Here is an 18,933-nt window from a genome sequence, read left to right on the forward strand (position 1 = left end):
AGGCCAATAACATGGAAAATTTAGACAAATTTATTCATGATTTCAGAGAAATTTGAATGTAGACATTTTAAAAAAGTCCCACAAGCTACTGTGTGAGCAAGAAACTTCATAGTGGTCACTGTGTTTTCTGAAAGAGAGCTGCAATAATGAAATACTTTTGCATTCCCATAAACAGTATTCATGGAAACATTCACCCCTACAGAGAATAATCTTTTCCTGTACAACTGTGGATTTAAGCCAGCAAGTTTGTGTAAATTGCAAGAAGCTGTGAAAAAAATTAGAAAAAAAATTAAAACATCTATGGATTGAAATCAAATCATTTTCACAACCTGTCCTCTTATCAGCACCTCAAGAGTGGTCTGAAACTTTTCAGGATGCATCTCACTCTGTTTAAATTAACTGAAGTAGATTTTATAGACAGGTCAGATTTGGCTGAATAGCATTAGTTTGGAGGCACAGGTAGGTGCCAAGAGGAGTGTTACAACTCTATCTCTGTGAAGAAAGCAGCCCCTTCAAAAGGCAGAGATAGCTGGCTTTCGATTTAAGACACAGTACATTTTATTTTCACTATGGCAGCCACAGGAGTACTGAGGAAAACACAACTTTATATGGCAAATCAGCAGACTACTGGCCCGCACAATCTCACATTGATATGCAGATGACATTACTTGTCTTCTGGGATATGAATAATGCCATAAATGACACACAGAGAGTATTTTCTTAAAAGCAACTACAGCTTTAAATGACACACTCTGATGCCAAGCAATGTCTGATCATTTTTTAAAGGCATTTGATCTACAAACAAATCAAGTTCCTGAAAGATACTCAACATCAGCTGTCACACGAGGAAGTAAGGTGTGCAGAGACAGACAGATGAGGGAGATGAATGGTCAGAAGAGTTTTGGGTATGATCTCCTAGTCCATTACATATCTCACACAGGAATAATGGAATGTAAATACCAGCACATCCCCAGTGACCGCTTAGTTTCGACAAGAGAAACAAGGACTTGGCTCTGTGGCTCAGCAATTGCACACCTGGTGAGAAGCAGCAGCCCAAGGAGAACAGAGGGCCCCAGGGGCTGTACATAACTCAGAACCACTATTACTCTTTCTAAGGAGGCTATAAAACTCTTCTAGGGTTGGGTAGCACTAAAGAGGGAGAGAACTAAAAAGACAGTAAAATGAATGAATAAATAATCTATTCCTTCTGAAGGTCTGTGCAAACCAGGAACATCAGAATGTTAGGAAGTCTGGGTAGACTGAGCTGGGCGAGAGAACCCCTGTGCTTACCTTACCTTCTGCTCCGTGCCTGGTGCTATCTAGCCTTTTAATTGGAGAACAACATCTGAGGGGTGCTCTGAAGCAACACCACTACAACACACTATGCTTAACAATGTGTGACAGCTCTGCAACTCTTTGTTCAATTCCCTTGCCCATCTGTAGAGAGTTCCATGGATACTCAGTGCCCCCTGCCCTCTTGTGTACAGTGACCAAAGCCTAACACTCAATTTTTGCAGCACATCTTTTTTAAACTGCCTCCTAGAAAGCCTCTCTCCATGGCATGGAGAAGAGCACTCTGGAACAGTTGAGGATTCTCTAGGAGTAGAAAACTCACCTGTGCCCATGCCAGCAGCACTGCCTGAGCTTGACACTTTGAGAATTTAAATCAATCCCTCCCTCCCTCCCTCCCAGAAAAGGCAAGAGTGCTTGATGTGCCAGGGTTAGCAAGGGAAGTTGTGCACTGGACCTCACCTTAGCAAAGAGAGGGTAGAGACTAGACAATGAAACACATTCATGCAGAGAGTGGGACTTGGGACATTACATTCAGTCTCCAGCTTTTATATCTGCCTAGAGACTGGAAAAATACCTTCACATCCAAACACATTCATAATTTCCAGACTGTCAGGAGAAAGCCAGACAAGGGGCAACCCTTGGATGCTTTTAAAACATTTCTACATTGATTCCTTCTTGAGATACAAAACAGTGAGTGAGCTGAAATCTCCTCTTACTCAAACCTTATTTTTCATAATTATGCATCTTTAGTGTTTCATAATGACCAATTTAATCACTTTTGCCGTTTAGAGGGCTACAACAGCCAATCGTGGTAATGGGCTTGGTATTTGGTAGGAACCATTTAACGCCCAAGAGCCCTTGTTCTGGGCCACTCGATGCCACTTAAGTTTGACAGACAGACTCTCATTAGTACAAGTTGCAAAACCTCTCAGATGAAGCTCATTTCTTTTAAACAAACTCTGCTCAGTGATCCCCAAAGTCTCCGAGCAAGGAAATTTTTAGCTCACTTCAGATCTGTGCAGGTCTGTGGAAATTAATCAGCATATTTCACCATACTATGGACTTTCGATGAAATTCCCTACCTTTCCTCCTCACAGTTGTTCTCTCATACTTTGCACATAAGATCTGTTCCTCCCATGGCCACCCAGCCTGTCTCCTGAAGGGCCACCTGGGCTTATGTGACCTTTCTTTTTCACATGTAACACTCTTGATGAGCTTCTGCTCCACTCTGACCAGCCTGCACCTCCCTCTAAGCGACAGCTCTCACAGCACAATTGTGTCTTGCTGAGGACAGACAAAACACATTTGGAAACCTTTAAAAATATCTACAGATCGCTAGCTGCTGCTAAAATTGCTGCCCTTGCCTTTGCCATCCCCATCTGTTCTTTAGATAGTGATCCAAAATGCAATAAATAAAGCTCAGGGCATCTGAACTGCTTTAGATGCTCTCAAACTCACATGCAAATTTTCACCCCAGCTCACATGATGCCCAACAGATTTGAAAAAACTCATAGTCCAACAATACTGACTATTCACTCCAAATGCAACCAAAGCAGGCCTCCCTACACAGCTGCAAAGAGGAGGAGTGGGATACAGTGGGATAACAGGAGTATTGCAGATCATGTTTGCTGAACACATGGATGATGACTTCTGAGAAATCTCAGGCTACTGCAGTAGGTGCATGCAGGGAAGGACAGGTTTTTGCTCGAGGACTTACACAGCAGAAGGTATGGCTTCTTCTCAAAGAACTTTGTGTGCAATGGGCAGGCTTAAAAACTCAGCACTGCTGTTAAGCAAGGATGTTAGACCTACGATGTCTAGTTTAAAACCACTGAATCCGTTCACTTCTGCAATGCTCCCCAAGAACAAATTTGCCCTTTACATTTTATCTTTTTCCCATTATATCACAACCTTAGTACATGCAATAAGACTTGCAATTGTAAATGTAGGAATGTTGAATGGAAAACACGCTGATGTATATAACACTACCTCCTTGGTGATAGATGAAAGGCATTATTTTGTGGCACAGTCTGATGGGACAGACTACTACCTCACCATGTGAACAGTCTGAGTGCTTCAGAAAGGAAAAAAAACCCACCATACTTTGAGCTAAAGGAGCAGAAATCACTCCTTAGAAAGGAAAGCTCCATTTTCAACACAACTAATGTCAACATCTTCCATGACTACAGCTTTCTGACATGTGAAATGTTGACCTGAGAGAATGGGTGGTGGATTGCCCTGCATCTGAACAGTCTAAATGGACCTCATGTTCTAAACCACCAAGCTTTGTTCCCGTACAACTAATGCAGTATGCTCAGTGCCACAATTAAAATGGACTCTTTTTCATCAGGCACACACTGACAAACCCACAATATTATGAGACACTGTGTGCACCTGTACAAAGCCAAAGAGAGCATTAAGTGATGTTATGATACATTACTTGAGGAATAGCCCAATGCCCCTTAATTAGAGGCTGCCTGCTAAGGTACACTCAGCAGGAGAAGAGTTAAGGTTGCATCTGTAACCTTATATCTAACCTTACCAGGCTTGTGAGTGCTTAACGGTGCAACTTTAATGTGTTCTTATCAGAGCATTTTTATTGAGCCATTATTAACATTGGTTAGATACAATCTAGTGTTTCCCAGATCCCCCTCATCCCCAGCCATTACCTGAGCCACAGAGAACACAAGATTCAAAGGAAGCATTTAAGTCAACCTCTGCTATCGCTCTCCAGACACCCAGTGCTGCTAATTCCTTAGCAACTCCCTTAAATGGGACTTGAGTTTTAGTTGCTATCTTGCATGCCCTCGGCCAGGCTGCACACTGAAGGAAATCCTCTACTGATAATTAATAAGTTCCCCTGACATGCCTGCTCATTAATCTATTATTTTAGTCCTCTAATTACTTTTGTCTGTTCAAGTTAACAGTCTCCTTCCCTCATTTTCTCTGAGTCTCATGCAGGAGAAGCTGCACAGCAAATGTGACTTTTCTTTGTTCCCAAGTCCCTTACAGGCTCTGCTCTGTGCATGGACTCCCAAGACCCATCCCAGCCTCTTGCAAGGAGTGACTTGCCTCTTCATGGGTCTGTATTTCACTCAAGTTATGGTACATGCAGCTCCAGGCATCTCACGTGAAGCTTGCTGAAGAAATATCTAGGGAACATGGGTATCCCTGTGTCATTCCCTGGAGAGCTCCCAAGAGCCACAAGGAATACTCCTCATAGCAGTCAAATGGTTGCAGATCTCCCCACAGGAAATGGGGTCACTGAATTTCACAGCACAAGGACCATGTACCTTTATGTGCCCTGAGTTCCTTCTGTCACAGCAGCCTCTCCCCTGTAGTGGGTTTGGCTGAGATGGAGTTTATTTCCCCAGCAGCAGACCTCAGAGCGCTGTGCTTTGCACTGGGAGATAGAAAGGTGTTGGTAACACACTGGTATTTTGTACTGCTGAGGGGTGCTGGCACAGCATCAAGGCTGTCTCAACATTTCCCCCTCACCAGCTGGCTGAGGATGAGTGAGACCTCAGAAGGGGACACAGCCAGGACATCTGACCCAAACTGACCAAAGGAATATTCCACACCATTAGGCATTTTCCCAGCAATAATGCCAAGAGAAAGGGGTGGGGGCATTCATTATTATGATCTTTGTCTTTTGAAGTAACCACTACATGCACTAAAGCCCAGCTTCCTGAGAAGTGGCTGAAGATTGCCTGCTGGTGACAATTAGAGGGTAAAAATAAATATTTTGTTTTCCTTTGCTTCTGTGAGTGGCCTTTGCTTTTGCTTTCTCAAACTGCCTTTTCTTGACCCATGAGTTTTTTCTATCTTATTTTTTTCCCATGCCCCATCCTGCTGAGGAGGTAGAGCAATAGAGCGGCTTGGTGGATGTCTGGCATCCAGCCAAGGTCAACCCACCACATACCCAAAGCCCAACAGTCAGCACAATTTAACTTTAAGTCCCTTGGGCAGAAGGGGAGACAGAAGCAGGATCCAATTATTTATTTGCTTGGAAGATGCCCAAGTACAGCAGAGATAAATGCAGTAGATAAAAGCGAGCATGTCAGAGAGAGGCTGGAGTTGGAGAGTTTGGAGTCTGACCTGAGCTTCTGCAGTTCGGGGAACTTCTGAAATTTTGTCTCCTATCATGATTGACTCTAAAAATACTAAATCTTTGACCCTGTCATGCAGCTGTAGTTTAGCATGTACAGCCAGGGATTGGACAGGTGTGTACAGAACCATGGCAGGTGCTCTGCTTTACTTTTCATGCTTACTGCTATGCTTCACAAAAGCATATCTGTGCAGCAAACTGCATGGACAGACACCAGCATGGTGAGCACACAAATAAACACACAGTCAAGTGCTCACAACTAATGCATGCTGCAGTGTGCACCTGCACACTCATGCAGCTTTTACAAATCTACAGGCTGCACAGCAGGTAAGGAGGGTGTCAGTGACATATGGCCAGCATTACAGTGCTCGTAATTAGGATGATCCTGCCAGCAGTTCTCAAACAGGCACATGCAACAGGGCAGTGACCATAGGAATCCTTATGAGCAGCCTAAGGAGCCCCTGGGAGACTGCATCGCTCTCCTTTTGCCTTCCCTAGACTGCAGCAATCTTATTTCCCACCAGTGCCTTTTCTGGGATACAAGCCCAGGCAAGGGGTGGGCTCTTTGAATGTGCTATATAGCGCCATAAATATGGTCCTGTCCTCATTCCATGACCCTTCCAATCTGCCACTGCCCTCAGCCAATACAAATGAAATCTCCCATGATCACTGCCTTTTCCAGACCATCAATACCTGCATTACCCTTTTTTACCTTGCAGATTGTACTGATCCTTTCACAGGATACGCTCATCTTTCCAATGGCTTGAGTCACTCCAAACGGGGTGTGAAATTCAAAGGCTGGATCAGATCACACCTCTTGCTCCCCTGGATGGGCCTGCACTCCCCATCCCCTCCCAGCCCCTCTGCTCTGCTCCTCTGCCGCAGTAACACTGCGAGTTTACGAGAAAGGATGATTTGCTCAGCCAGTGCATGAAAAAATACAGAGTACATCAGAAGACTCGTATTTTTCAGGTGCTGTTCCAAAAGAAAAGAGGATATGAAGAAGAAATAAGAACAATCCTTTTGTACATGCACCTCCTAAGAAAAAAACAACCCCCTGAATCGTGTTTCCAGTCTCTCACACTTTTCTTCAGACAGGAAAGGGAGGGATGTTGTGAAGACATATTTCTGAAAGGCTCAGAAGGGAGGCTGACGAAGCAAACAGCACAAGTGTTCACAACACCAGGGTCTGTCACAGCCTGGCGTTACCAAAATAGCTCAGTGCCTTCAGCTGGGAGACTCCCACTTCCACTACAACTGTATTCAGGCCTGGGAGAAAAGCTCCACACTGCAGGAGGCTGAGTAACACCTGACCTTGCTGAAGCAGTCTCAGGATATCTTGCCCCTAAAGCTGGCTTTCTCTTTGCCCTAGGTTATCTACATATGCAGGAGACTCTTGCAAATAATTTGCTTTTCCCTACACCCTGCTCTTCTCTCACACACTATTTTCCAGCTATCTCTAGAGCTGGAATTTATAAGCAGCTTCACGATTGGGATTGGTGTGGAGGTGGAGACAGAGGCAAGAGACAGCAGGATATTTGTGCAAGAGATGCTTGAAGGGATGAAGGCTTTGGGGCTGTCTGGAGGGAAACTCCCTCCAAACATCCCGTCCTGGCAGGACCCGTGTGCTGCAGTAGATGCTGTCATCCATGCTCACTGTGGTCCTGAGATGAGACACTAGATCTGGCTCCAGTGCAGAATATATCACACACTGAAGTCAGTGCAGCCCCTGGGATCAGTTGTAGTCACATAGCAGCATAATAACAAAATGGTGGCCTCTTCCTTTAAATAGAAAAAAAACCAAAAAAAACCCAAAAAATCATGGACCAATCATAAGCTACTACCTTAACTTTCCCTTTTTATTAGTGTGTCTCTCTCCTACTGTGAAGAGAGAGTGAAAAATATGCTTGCCTTAAGTGAAACTACATATAGATTACAGCTACAAGGGAAAAAATTGCAGCCTCCTCATTTTCTTCTTAAGTCTAGCTTTCTTAAGGATGTTTGAATTGAAACTATTCCATTTAACATGCTATTAATTTTTTCTCTCTTTAAATCACAGTCAACCTATATGTATCTTTACATGCACATTTAAATTTCCAGATGTGAACTTGAGCAGCAAACACAGAGCTGCCAATGGGGACTATGACCTCCAGATGGCAGGGGGAATGGGACCCAGCCCTAAAATACACACCTTTTACTCTGGTGAATCCAGGGAAGCTCTGTCCCCAAACCAGCAGCTCCAAGCACAAAGGACCCAATGCAGACTTGTGAGTTCAGATCACTAGAGGGAGACACAGCAATACACACATCCACACCTCATCAGCGTCCTGCACTCAGTAACCCTCTCCTCAGACACTGTTTTACTGCAGTTGATTACCAAGTGCTAAATGGTGTTTGGAGAATGAGGAAGGCTGGTAGGGAAGGCAGCCACATGGACTGCATCTACCAGTCTCAGAAGGGCAGGCCTAGGAGACCTCTCCTCTTTTTCTCCTAGTCAGAACAGAAAAGTCCCTTTATTTTAATGGGTCTGTGGAATGGGTAGGAATGATGGAGAAATGGAAAGTTCATTAAGCTGCTGTTGTGATCCTGCTTGTGAAAGCACATGGAGATTTCTTTTCCTGTCCTCATTAATTATGGGAGATTTTGAATACTCATCTTCTGGGGTGCTCAGTTTTCACTCCCACATCTCAGCCCTCTGGGATCCTTCAAGATTGGCTCAAGAAGGTAGGGGAGGAAAAGCAGCTAGCTGTTCCTGGATGCCCCAGCTAAACAGGAGTGTCCCCACTGAGTATCACTAAGTTTGAGGGTAGAGGCACAGCACTGCAAAGACAGTAATATTAGAGCATGCAGTGAACTAGAAAAATGCTGCTTTTCTGTAGGTGGAGGAAAGTTTTCATATGGACACAATCCAGCTCAGCCTTTAAAATGCCATGGGAAAGACTTTAACAGCGTGACCGACTAGAATTGGTACCCATCTGGGAGAAGATAAAAAGGAGGCAACTCCACCAGACTCCAACTTGCTACAAGGAGCAACATTTTTATGTGGCAGGAAGGCAACTAACTTGGTACAAAACTGCCACATCTTGCCAGCAGCACAGAAAACCTTGCCAGAGGTGGAGCAGACAAGTACTGACCAGAAGACTCCACATGTTCCTCTCCAACCACTGCTGTAAGGCAGCAGGGTGAATTTCCTCCTCACAACAGCTTTATTTGTCTATTTCCCTAGAAATACCAAAATACTCATGAGGCCTTACTCTTCCTCTCTGCCCTGGGATAGCAGAGAGAAATCAAAGCTGTTAAAAAAATGAACATTTCATGTATAAACAGTGTTTGTACTGAAATATCATTACAGCCCACAGCAATAGAATGGGGCATTATTGCAAGGTGATTACAAGAGGAAGGATCTCTGTGCAGTGCATATGTTGCTGGACATAGAAGGAAGAAGATAAAGTGTGCTGGGAGAAAACCATCAAAACTTAAGTCTCTAAAAGGTAAGGAAGGAGGCAATGTGGATCTAGCTTGTGGGCCCTAGGAAAAACAGACCTCTAAAAATATAAGAAATTTGGAGAAAGTGTTAGTGGGAAGCAAATAGAGGTTGAAACAACTTAAGATGCCTTCTGGAAAAGACCTGAAAAAGTTGAAAGTTTGGCTTGTTTCCCAGGCTCTTTATGAGCCAGCATCCTCTTCCCTTTTTTTTTTTTTTTTTCCCTACATATTGGATAAGATGAAGTCTAAATCAAAAGAAAAAGACATATCAGAAAGAGTGCTAAAACAAACTGGGAGTGTAGTAGAAGTAAAGTGAAAGGTCTCTGTGGAAGATGTTTTACCAGAAAGTATTTTGAACATGAAAGAAGGGAAAAAAAATGGAAGAAAAATGAGATCTGTTTAAAAAATCATCAGTTGCCTCAGTTGTTTTGTTTAACAAGTACCTTGTAAACCTCAAGTTTCCTGAGACAGTTTCATGGGGAGAAGGTTGTGAAATAAGAACTGGAACGGTAATGCCACAAAACCCCACCAAATCCAAACAAAAACCCCACCCCATGCCTCCCAAAACAAGGCTGCTTTTCTCTACCACTGTTTTACTAAGGTTTTAGGAGAGCAGCAGAAAGATGGCTTAAATCCAAATGCTTCAGATAACCAGAAAATCTGCTCCCCACCACTACCTACTGACCACAGGGCTGACTTGCGGTGACTCTGGCTGAGGGTTTTCTGCTTGTTACTTTCTTTGGGCATAAACTGGGTTCTCCTGTGCAACACAAAGTGAAGCAACAAGGCTTTGGACTTAGGCAGCAATGAGAAGCAAGCAAACACAGGACATAATGATCAAAGTTGCCTATTGTGACCAACATGGCCTTAACTCAAGCCTTCAGAAAGCTCTCTGTCTCTGCTTGCTTCAATGCTCAGCTCTACAAGGAGACTGGCATGCACTGAAGGAAAATACACAAGTGAGCGGGGGTGTGAGATCATCTGCCTCTTTCACTTTAGGTTTTATCCTGATCTCTGAACCCCAAAGCATGAAATTTAACATCCTTTTCAATATTTTATTGTAAATAACAAGAATATCCAGATTTGTTCACATTATCCTCAGGAATACACTAGCTGGTTGAGTCTTGCCAAGTTCTCATCTTTAAATAACTTTCCATGGCAATGAGTTTTACAGCTGTTTATAAACATATTATATGTATACCATCTCAATTACACAGGGCATGCAGGCACATTTCTGTATTCTCTATCCCTCCTAAACTTCCCAGGCTACGGTAAATTCCCTAAGACTCAATGTGAATTTCTAGCACCCTCTAGGGAGAATCAGACTGGCATATTTGACAAGTCTTCTCATCTCCTTTCATTTTATGCTGTGACATGAAACTTGGGTGTTGCAATCAATACTTATCTGCTTTGCACTAGACTGGTTCTTCTTATGCTGTGATTACCACTGTAATAACTAAGCTCTTTTTCTGAGCCAAAGTGGGTTTCTTTAGATTTTGGATGAATCCAGAGTGTTTTCTGGCCCATCAAGTGGCCTTGCTGGGCTGAGGCCAAGGAAGTTGGATCCAGAATGGGATACCTAGTGCCTTTATACAGGTTTCATACTCTGTAGCTTCTCTAGGAAAAGGGAATTGCTTGTTCCTCAGCTGGTAACTCAATTCCTCAAATTTAGTCAATATAGCTTTGTCTTCCTGTCACCAGCTCTCAGGCTGCCATCAGCATGGGCGCTAAAGGCACTTGCCAGAGCACCCCCAAGCAAGGCCCTTGGGAAGGTTTCAATCACTGATGCTTTGTGGCAAAGAAGCAGAAACAAGAATGGTACTGCTCTTGTGAGCTCTCAAGTACAAGCTTCTCAGGACAGGAGATGGCTTTTTCTTCTGCATTTGCCTGCCCATGCACAGCAAAAGGATTGGCAGTGAGATCTCTGGTAATCCTGAGACCTTGCAACAACTCTCTGTGTTCATATTGCTGCAAACCAATGCATGAGAAGCCGCTTCTTTAGGGCTTCCCTTGAGAGTTTATTGGTAAGGATATGAATGTACATTAATTTTTCTTTTTCCCAGAAAGCTCTTTTTCAGTCAACCAGGCATCTAGCTTGGCTCTGAATAAGACATAGAGATGAGAAATGATAAATTATACTCTGGACTGTGATCTCAGCAGCTTGCAGGCAGGAAGAAGACACATTAGCCTGAATAAACATAAGTCAGTAGAGATGTGAAGTAAAACTAAGATGGGCTTGAAAGCAGGCATTGGCTACCATCTCTGAACTATTTCACTGGAGTCTTTTCTTGGCTGTGTTAGTTGTTATCCTGGTGCAAGGTACAGGGGAAACAGAGCTCCTTCTAACATAACTACCCACAGACGGGTAGGCTGCCTGTGGTGTCCCTCACAGACCATGTAGGTGTGATAAGTGATAAATGGTCCTGTGTCCGGACTTCATCCAGGATGTGGTGCAGCTATGGGATATTTGAGATTATTGCATTCAGTGACAAAAAATAATCTATACCTTTGTGGGGCATGGATTAGGCAGGTTATGAGCTAATATAAAGGAGAATAAAACAATAGGGTACCATCCACTCTTGGTACAAATAATCTGGGTTTTGTCCCTTTCAAGAGATAAGACTATGGAGTGTTCTCTAGTGAAGTATTCCTAATGCTGACAACTGCTAATTCATGCAGACTTGCATAAGACACCATCAATACTCACCCCCACTCTAACTGAACACTTCACAATTTCCTGACAAATCCAGTTCAGATCTTCAGTTTTGTGGACTTTGCCATGGCTTACCATCACAAACCAGGGTGGCAAAAGTCATCAGGTATGGCAGGCTTAACAAGCCTGCAGCTGTGTCCTGAATCATAGGAACAGGAATCAGAATAGGAGCAGGGAGGGATCTGCTGGCCTACTGCTGGAAGGTGTAGGTCAGAGATCCCAGAAAAGAGCTCTCCTGGCTGGAGGAGAAGAACTAATGAAGCTGTTTGTGCTCCCAGATAATGCCTGTTAAATTATCCACAAGTACTCAGAACAGGTTGCCAATGTCCTACAGAATAATGGCCTCTCAGGTGAAAAAGAGTAGGGTCTCAGTGACTCTCTCCACCTGCTCTGTTAAAATACAACCTGCCAGTCATCTGAAGAGGAATGTAAGAGGAGAGCGAGGATTAGCATTGTTCCAAGGAATGTCATTCCTTCTTTCATCAAATTAAAGCTGATCTGTATTGTCTTTTGCCATTGAATTATTAATGTATTTTTACCCTTACCTGCCTTCCTCCCAGGTGTCAGTGCTACAGTCATCAACCTCAGTCACCCTTTAGCTTTCTCACAGGGTTAGGAGAGGCTTTTTCCTGTGGGCTGCTTGAGAGGATCAGGACTTATAGCTGAAGTGAGAAAAATGTCTGGTTCAACTGCTCACTGAAGAATCAGAACAGGAAACAACACAGCAATTTATAATTTATTTTTTTTTTTAGCTTCCCAGATAGGCAGATAAGTAAGCTATGATTGCAGCATTTAAATGAACTATCACGTGCATCCCTACCTTCTCTGCCTAAGTACCAACACTGCCTTCTCTTTGCATTTGTATCTTCCACTTCCCAGCCAACAAGAATACAATAATTTCTGTGATCCTAACTCAGGTAATTAGCCAACAAACTCTATTGATGAATTCAATGAATGAAAGAAACGGCAGACAAAGTTGATAATGAATTCCTTTGAGGAGAGTGCACAAAGAAAAAGTAATGTGGCCCTCTCACCCCCTGATACGGGTTTAATTTCACTACCTGGCCATTCAAAACCTCCCACACAAGCTCAATAACACACTTTCTTCCAGTTCTGCAGTCGCAAGTTTAACCATGAAAAAAATTGAAGGAGAGAGATATATTTTAGAAACCTTTACAATGATCTAAAATAGCTCTTTGATGCATAGCAGATGTCTTCAAAACTCGCATAAATGGAGCCAAAATGCCTTGCAGTTCTGGAAAAGGGAGATTCCAAGATAAGACACGTTTCCAACTGCAGCAGCTCTGGAAGGGATTTGGAATTTATATTAATTGTCAACCTCAAGGAAAACATTTAAAAGAAGCCCTTCTGCCTCCCGTTTTGAGACAAGTGTCTTACTGGGCTTTATGCTGCTCAAAGACCTGATGTCTGCCTGAAAGCAGTTCCTCTGTATCTGTAAAAGACAGCAGATGGGTTCAGATGGGGAAAAAGAAAGCACCACAATCAGTAACACATGGAGGTGACAGACTGAGGACTGCCTGCCCTTCATCATAACCTCTAGTTTGTTACATAGGAGGTGCTTGGCAGGCTTCACTGTAGGGAGGAGGACTGAGGAGGAATTGGAAAGGAGTCAGTGAGATGGTGCTGAGGGATGCTAACAGGGCAACACCTCTGAGACACACAGCATGGGAGAAAAAATGTGAAGGGACATGCTGGCAAACTGAACAACAAAGGCAAGAAAACTGTCGCCACGGTCAGAGTAGGGATGAGATTCTTCAGTTGTGTTGCTAACCAGAGGGGGTAGCCAGAGTGAGGATTTGTTATGTGGAGACTTTTGTAGAAAAGGGAATAAAAAAAATCTGTGTCTGATACAGTGAAATAGGTGGTACAAATGAAAAAAACCTCCCACAAAGCAGCAACGGCCAAAATGATGAGTCAGGACAAGAATCTTCTCACTGCTCTGAAGAAAGCATCTCATGTGTACCAGGTCTTAGATTTCGTGAAGATTTAACGCCCTTAACTCAGTTTTAGGCTGTGCTCACAGAGTAGATAGAAAGTATCTTTTAGTTGGATACAAGAAAGAGAATGAAAGACTGATGCAGCAGTAACATGGAAGATTTGATATGAAGTAAACCTTAAGAGCAAAAATACCAGAGCAAGAAGATTCTATATACATAATTAAAGATGAAAAAAAATAAGTTCTCTTCTCCTATGAATGCAAATGGCACCGTCATACTTAATTCTGAAAAAAAACAACAGAAAAGTCAGGTATTGATGATAATACCCACAGATGACTAGTGCTCCCCTAATTGGCCCTGCTCTCACCTCTTCTTGGCAGGCTTTCCCCATCTTTTTTCTCTTGGCATTGCAAGAAATGGGCCAGAAATACAGACTGCATATCTAGCTTTCATATACATGAAAGCTCAGGAGAACTTTGGTTTGGCTGAAGAGACAAGACAGGAAATTTAAGTAACCCCAATGTCAACCACAGGCTCCACATCCAGTGGGTTCTGGATGTAGCCCTTAGATTAAGCTCTGTTCCAATGTGTCATTCTACCTTTCTCCAACTTTCTTTCTGCAACACTTTCTGGCTTTTCTTCCCTTTTCTGGCTGTTGAACTGCAGTAGAAAGCTGGACTATCTGTAGCACATGCAGAATGTTTGCTCTCCGTCTTCCTCAAATCCTCTTTAACCCTTTACATATATGAGAGTATCACAGAAGATCATTCATATGGGGCTAATCAATGTTTCCCCCATGCATTTTAGATTAAAGAGTATCTGACAGGAAAAGAAATCAGCTAAAGAGTTTTTCTCTTCTCCAAGGACATGATATGGAAGGATAGAAACCTACCTCTTGTTCTCTTCCTACTGTTAAATCTTTAGGGTTTGAAGGTTTCCTTGCAACCCAAGCTGGCTAACCTGCTAACCCTACAGATTCTCCTACTAAAAAGACATTCTCCTCCCAACCTTCCACACCCTTGAGCATGGAGGGCACAGTCAGATAGCAGAACAAAGATGGTGAGTTCTCCTTTATTCTGTTACCATCCTGCTCTTCACTCATCTTTAAGATCAATTGCCTTCTTTACTTACCTCAGAAGACACAAGACTTCTGGCTTTCTGCCAAAGTGGAGAGCAGTATGAAATAAACTGGGCCACTGTTTGCTTCTCCCTTTTAAGGCAAATCAGTAGGAAGCAAATCCCATGGTTTTCAGAAAGAACCACTTTTATGCAGTGTCTCAACAGAAATCCTTTTCCCTCTGTCTAGCACCAGCAGCATTTCATCTCCACCACTGTGCTGTGCATTACCAGCAGTAGAGACTGGGACAACTAGATGAAGACCTAAGCTAAATAGAATTACAGGTCCAATTCTGCAGAGCACCTATTGAAGTAATTTCATTTGTTCACTTGGAAAACCTGGTTATTGTGTCTGGGAATTCATACTGCAAAACAAGCCTGAAGTACATTTAAGATTCTTGCCACTTTTCTATAGCTGCCTATATTGCTACTGAAATTTTCTTTGATGCTGGAAGAGAAAGAACTACTGTACAGTTCACAAATAGAATCCAGTTGGATTTCTTACCTGTAGGAGTGAGGTGCCTCCAGGTGATAACAGGCTCAGGACGCCCATTTGCCATGCAAACCAGGGTCACATTGCTGCCCTCATTCACGGTGATGTCCGAGGAGATATTGGAGATCTTTGGTGGAACTGTGAAGACAAAAGAAAGTTTGACCTTGTTATAAGCAGAATTATGGAGGGCAGCTTAATCCTCTACCTACCTATAAACCAGAGCCAGCCACAAACTCACCTCACAGGCTGCACCCCTCTCACTACTAGCTGCGTTTCTGAAATTACATCAGAGTGGTATGTACTGGTGTGCAGATTGTATTTCAAGGGTCTACAGCTAGAAATGGCTTGTGCTGCAACTGCAATGCTTTGTGTTTGGACAAGTTTGGGGCTCTTCATAAAATGACCTCTCAGAACTTGCCTGCCTCCCTCAAAGCTGCATGGAAGGGATCAGCAGGCTCAAAGTATCATCCCAGCTAATTTTACACTCCTGGGAGTCCCAGATGGAGTCCTGCAGGATGCCAGGCTTCAAGGCACTGACTCAAAGGGTGTATTAGTTACTGGTTTCTGTGACACCTTTCAGCCAAGAGGGATCCCCCATTGGCTACCTGCAGTAGGCAGCTTATGACTGCAACACACATGGCAAAGCACCAAAGGCACAGTAGAATCTTTACGATTCACAAGATCAGCCATGACTTGGACATTCAAGATCCTTAAAAACTTTCCAAGCTGAGTTTGTGTCATGGCACCAGAGTGACCATGAACTGAGACCAGAAAAGGAACTTCCAGGTGTGGAGTGTGCCATCTGTTGCAGTCTTTCCTCTCTCACACTCATGTCTTGCTTCCATGCTCCACACCCCATGTCAGGTGGTGAGGGATTTTCACTAAAAAGGAATCCTCTAGTTTGTTTTTTTTTTTAATATATTTTCAGCTTCCAAATTTGTGTGTAGCGAGGAATGAAACAACATAATTTTCTGCTTTGCTTACCACAAAGTAAACAGACAGCAGCTTCCCCTTCCCCCTTCCTAGCAGGAGTGGCTGATGGTCCTTTTGAGGCAAGACTGCCTATAAGCTAGGTGGGGAAAAGGAAATGAAGCCTGAAGAGAGCAACTCACTACTTCCAGCTGTTTTGCTGGATTCACAGGAATGTTGTTTACAGCCCACAGCTTATTAGCCCCTCTCTGCAGGCCCCAAATTCATGGACAATGTGTGAGTATCTATGGCCATGGGAGCCCCATGAAGGAAGGGCACTGTGAAAACAGGACAGCTGGGGGCCCACCTCAAATGCCTGTGTACCAGTGCAAGCATCATGGTGGAAAAACGGAATCAGATGTTCACATAGATTTACAGAGGGAACCATTGGGATTTCATTCACAATGAAAAACCTTTGGGATGACAGAGTTGGGTGAAACAGCTCTTAGGACTGGCCTGTAACTCGGATACAGGCTTTCTAAGAAAGACAGGTGGGAAAGGAGAGGAAAAGAATTGCAAAGCAGTGGCTGGCATGTACCCAGCTCTGGATGGTGAACTAGCTCAAATGTAAGGATCAGAGGATATAACAGTATCACTCTTGTTCCTTGGTGGTTGTTACCAATTACTTGATTAAGAAGAGGCAATACTGCTTTAGACAGGTAGAATAAGCCTTACAATAACAGTCCCTCTTTAGGGACCAGCCACCTTGATATTTTCTGGAAGGGAAAAAGTTCTAGGCTCAAGCAGTCACACATGGGGGTCCTTCAGGTTCAGCGTGAGTTAGCAGTATGCCCTTGCAGCAAAGACCAAGCGTCCTGGGTTGTATTAGCAAGAGTAAAACCCCCCAGGTGGAAGGAAGTGTCTAAAACCCTTTACATGGTGCTTATTAGACAGCATCTCAGGCATTAGATCAGTTTTGGGCTCCCCAGAACAAGAAGGACATAGACACATGGGAGCAAGTCCACTGGAAGGCTCCCAAGATTGGAGAACCTAAGAGAGATGGGTCTGTTCAGTCTGAAGAAGAGAAGGCTGAGGGAGATCTTATTGCTCTCTTAAAAAAGTGAGTGGAAATGAGCAGAAAAGACAGAGGCTGGCTTTTCTCAGAGGTGCACAGTGAACACTGAAAAGCAGCTAACATGAGCTGCAATGTAGGGAAAATTCTGACTCAAAATAAGGGGAAAGCTTTTACTTTCAAAAAGGGCTCCTCAGAGAGAAGATGGAAACTTGTCCCCGGAGATACAGAAAACTCATTTCCTTTCTTTTCCAGTGAGAAGGAAAAGGATGTTCCAGGGGAACATCCTGTTCTATGGCTCAGGACAGACCTGCCCATTGTTCCAGCTAGCAGATTTGCAGGCTGGCAGAGCCCTGAAAGTTCTGGTGCCAAAATCCAAACTGCTACTCTTACTTACTGGGAACAAAGCAACTTGGAGGGCCACCTCAGACCTGAGAGAAGACCAACATGCACAGGACGGGACAGAGGATCTTAGTCTGGGAAAGAACTTTAGAGGCAGCTCTTTATGCAAAAGTTGTGGCCCAGGTGTTCTGTCAGGGGACACAAGGACTGTCTGTGACTTTGGAGCATCCTCAACACAATTTCTCCATGGTGCATTGGCAAACCTCGGTAAGGAGAGCCCAGGAGTAAAACCAGTGGCCATACCACATTTTGGGAATATTATCATAACCTCAAGAGGTTAACATTTGCATAAGGAAAAAAAGCCATGCAACAAACCAAGAAGGACTAAATTAATGCAGGACCAGCAGGTGAAACTGTGGGCCAGTGTGAAGTCCTAGTAGAATGGTGCAATGCCAGCCAAAATGGCTGAGGAGAGAGCAGCAAGAGCCACTACAGGGCAGCAGCAGAGCTCCAGCTGGGACATGTATAAACTGCCACTCTCCAAAGCCATCAAGACATTTTACTTCACAGAAGATCAAGTAAACTCAGCCAGTACAAGTAGTTTTGACCATGCCTACCAAATGCCCAAGAGGAAGAACATGTGTCCAGATGGTCATAACTGTCTTGCCTCTATTTCAGATGAGGGTGAAAAGGACATCCAAGACTAAAATCCTGTTAGGAATATAATGGCTGGCTCCCTTCAGCTGGCACCTCGGTCAGAAGGCAAGGAAAGGCTAAGACAAGAGGGGAATAGGGCAGGAAATAATTTTCCTCTAAATTTAAAACCTGACTTGGCTGCATCTGTTTAGAATCCAAAGCCAGTGGACAATAATTTCATTCAGATAAAAAGTCAGAGACTTTTAATTTTCAGGGCATCAAGCCAGCATGTTAAAATGCCAAAACTGTCAGCACCAGCAACAGTTAGCATTGCCTTCTTGGCACTTGTCATTACTTTACACACACCTTTTTAGGACAACCTTAAAATGAGAAGCTTTGACCTTATTATTTTTGCCCATGTGTGGGTTGTATTATGTTTTCACAGGTCCCAGAGTGCTGAAAGAATGACTGCTGAGAATAAAATCTCCTGGGACCAGAATCTCCTGGGTGTCACAGCCTCCATTTGCCCAGCCATCTCCTGTTGACCCTCAAGTGGAAAATTCTTTTGTGACTGGTCTCTCCGAACCATTAGCAGGGGCAAACCCACAGGCTGCAGCCCCACAGCAGGGCAAATACTACAGCTCAACAGCACTTACAGGCATTTTCATAATTTGACTAACAGCTTTTTACTTCAGGGCAAAACAGGCTGCTGCTGGACCCCTCTGTCTCCAAGGACCATGGGACTGCCAGGGTCTTAGGTACTGCTGAAAAAGAAAGATCGCCATATTTTTCTGCTCTTTCAGTGTA

General features: G+C 43.7%; 1 protein-coding gene across 1 annotated transcript in view; it reads right to left on the bottom strand.

Annotated features, from left to right (window-relative positions):
- Window positions 1–18,933, bottom strand: part of LSAMP (limbic system associated membrane protein) — a 304,842-nt gene that overhangs the window by 96,005 nt on the left and 189,904 nt on the right. Inside the window, exon 3 of the mRNA XM_009102560.4 lies at window positions 15,180–15,305. Coding sequence (XP_009100808.1) covers window positions 15,180–15,305 — 126 coding nt within the window. The remainder of the gene's footprint in view (window positions 1–15,179; window positions 15,306–18,933) is intronic.

This window comes from Serinus canaria, chromosome 1 (genome assembly GCF_022539315.1).
Source record: "Serinus canaria isolate serCan28SL12 chromosome 1, serCan2020, whole genome shotgun sequence".
In the NCBI taxonomy this organism is placed as follows: domain Eukaryota; kingdom Metazoa; phylum Chordata; class Aves; order Passeriformes; family Fringillidae; genus Serinus; species Serinus canaria.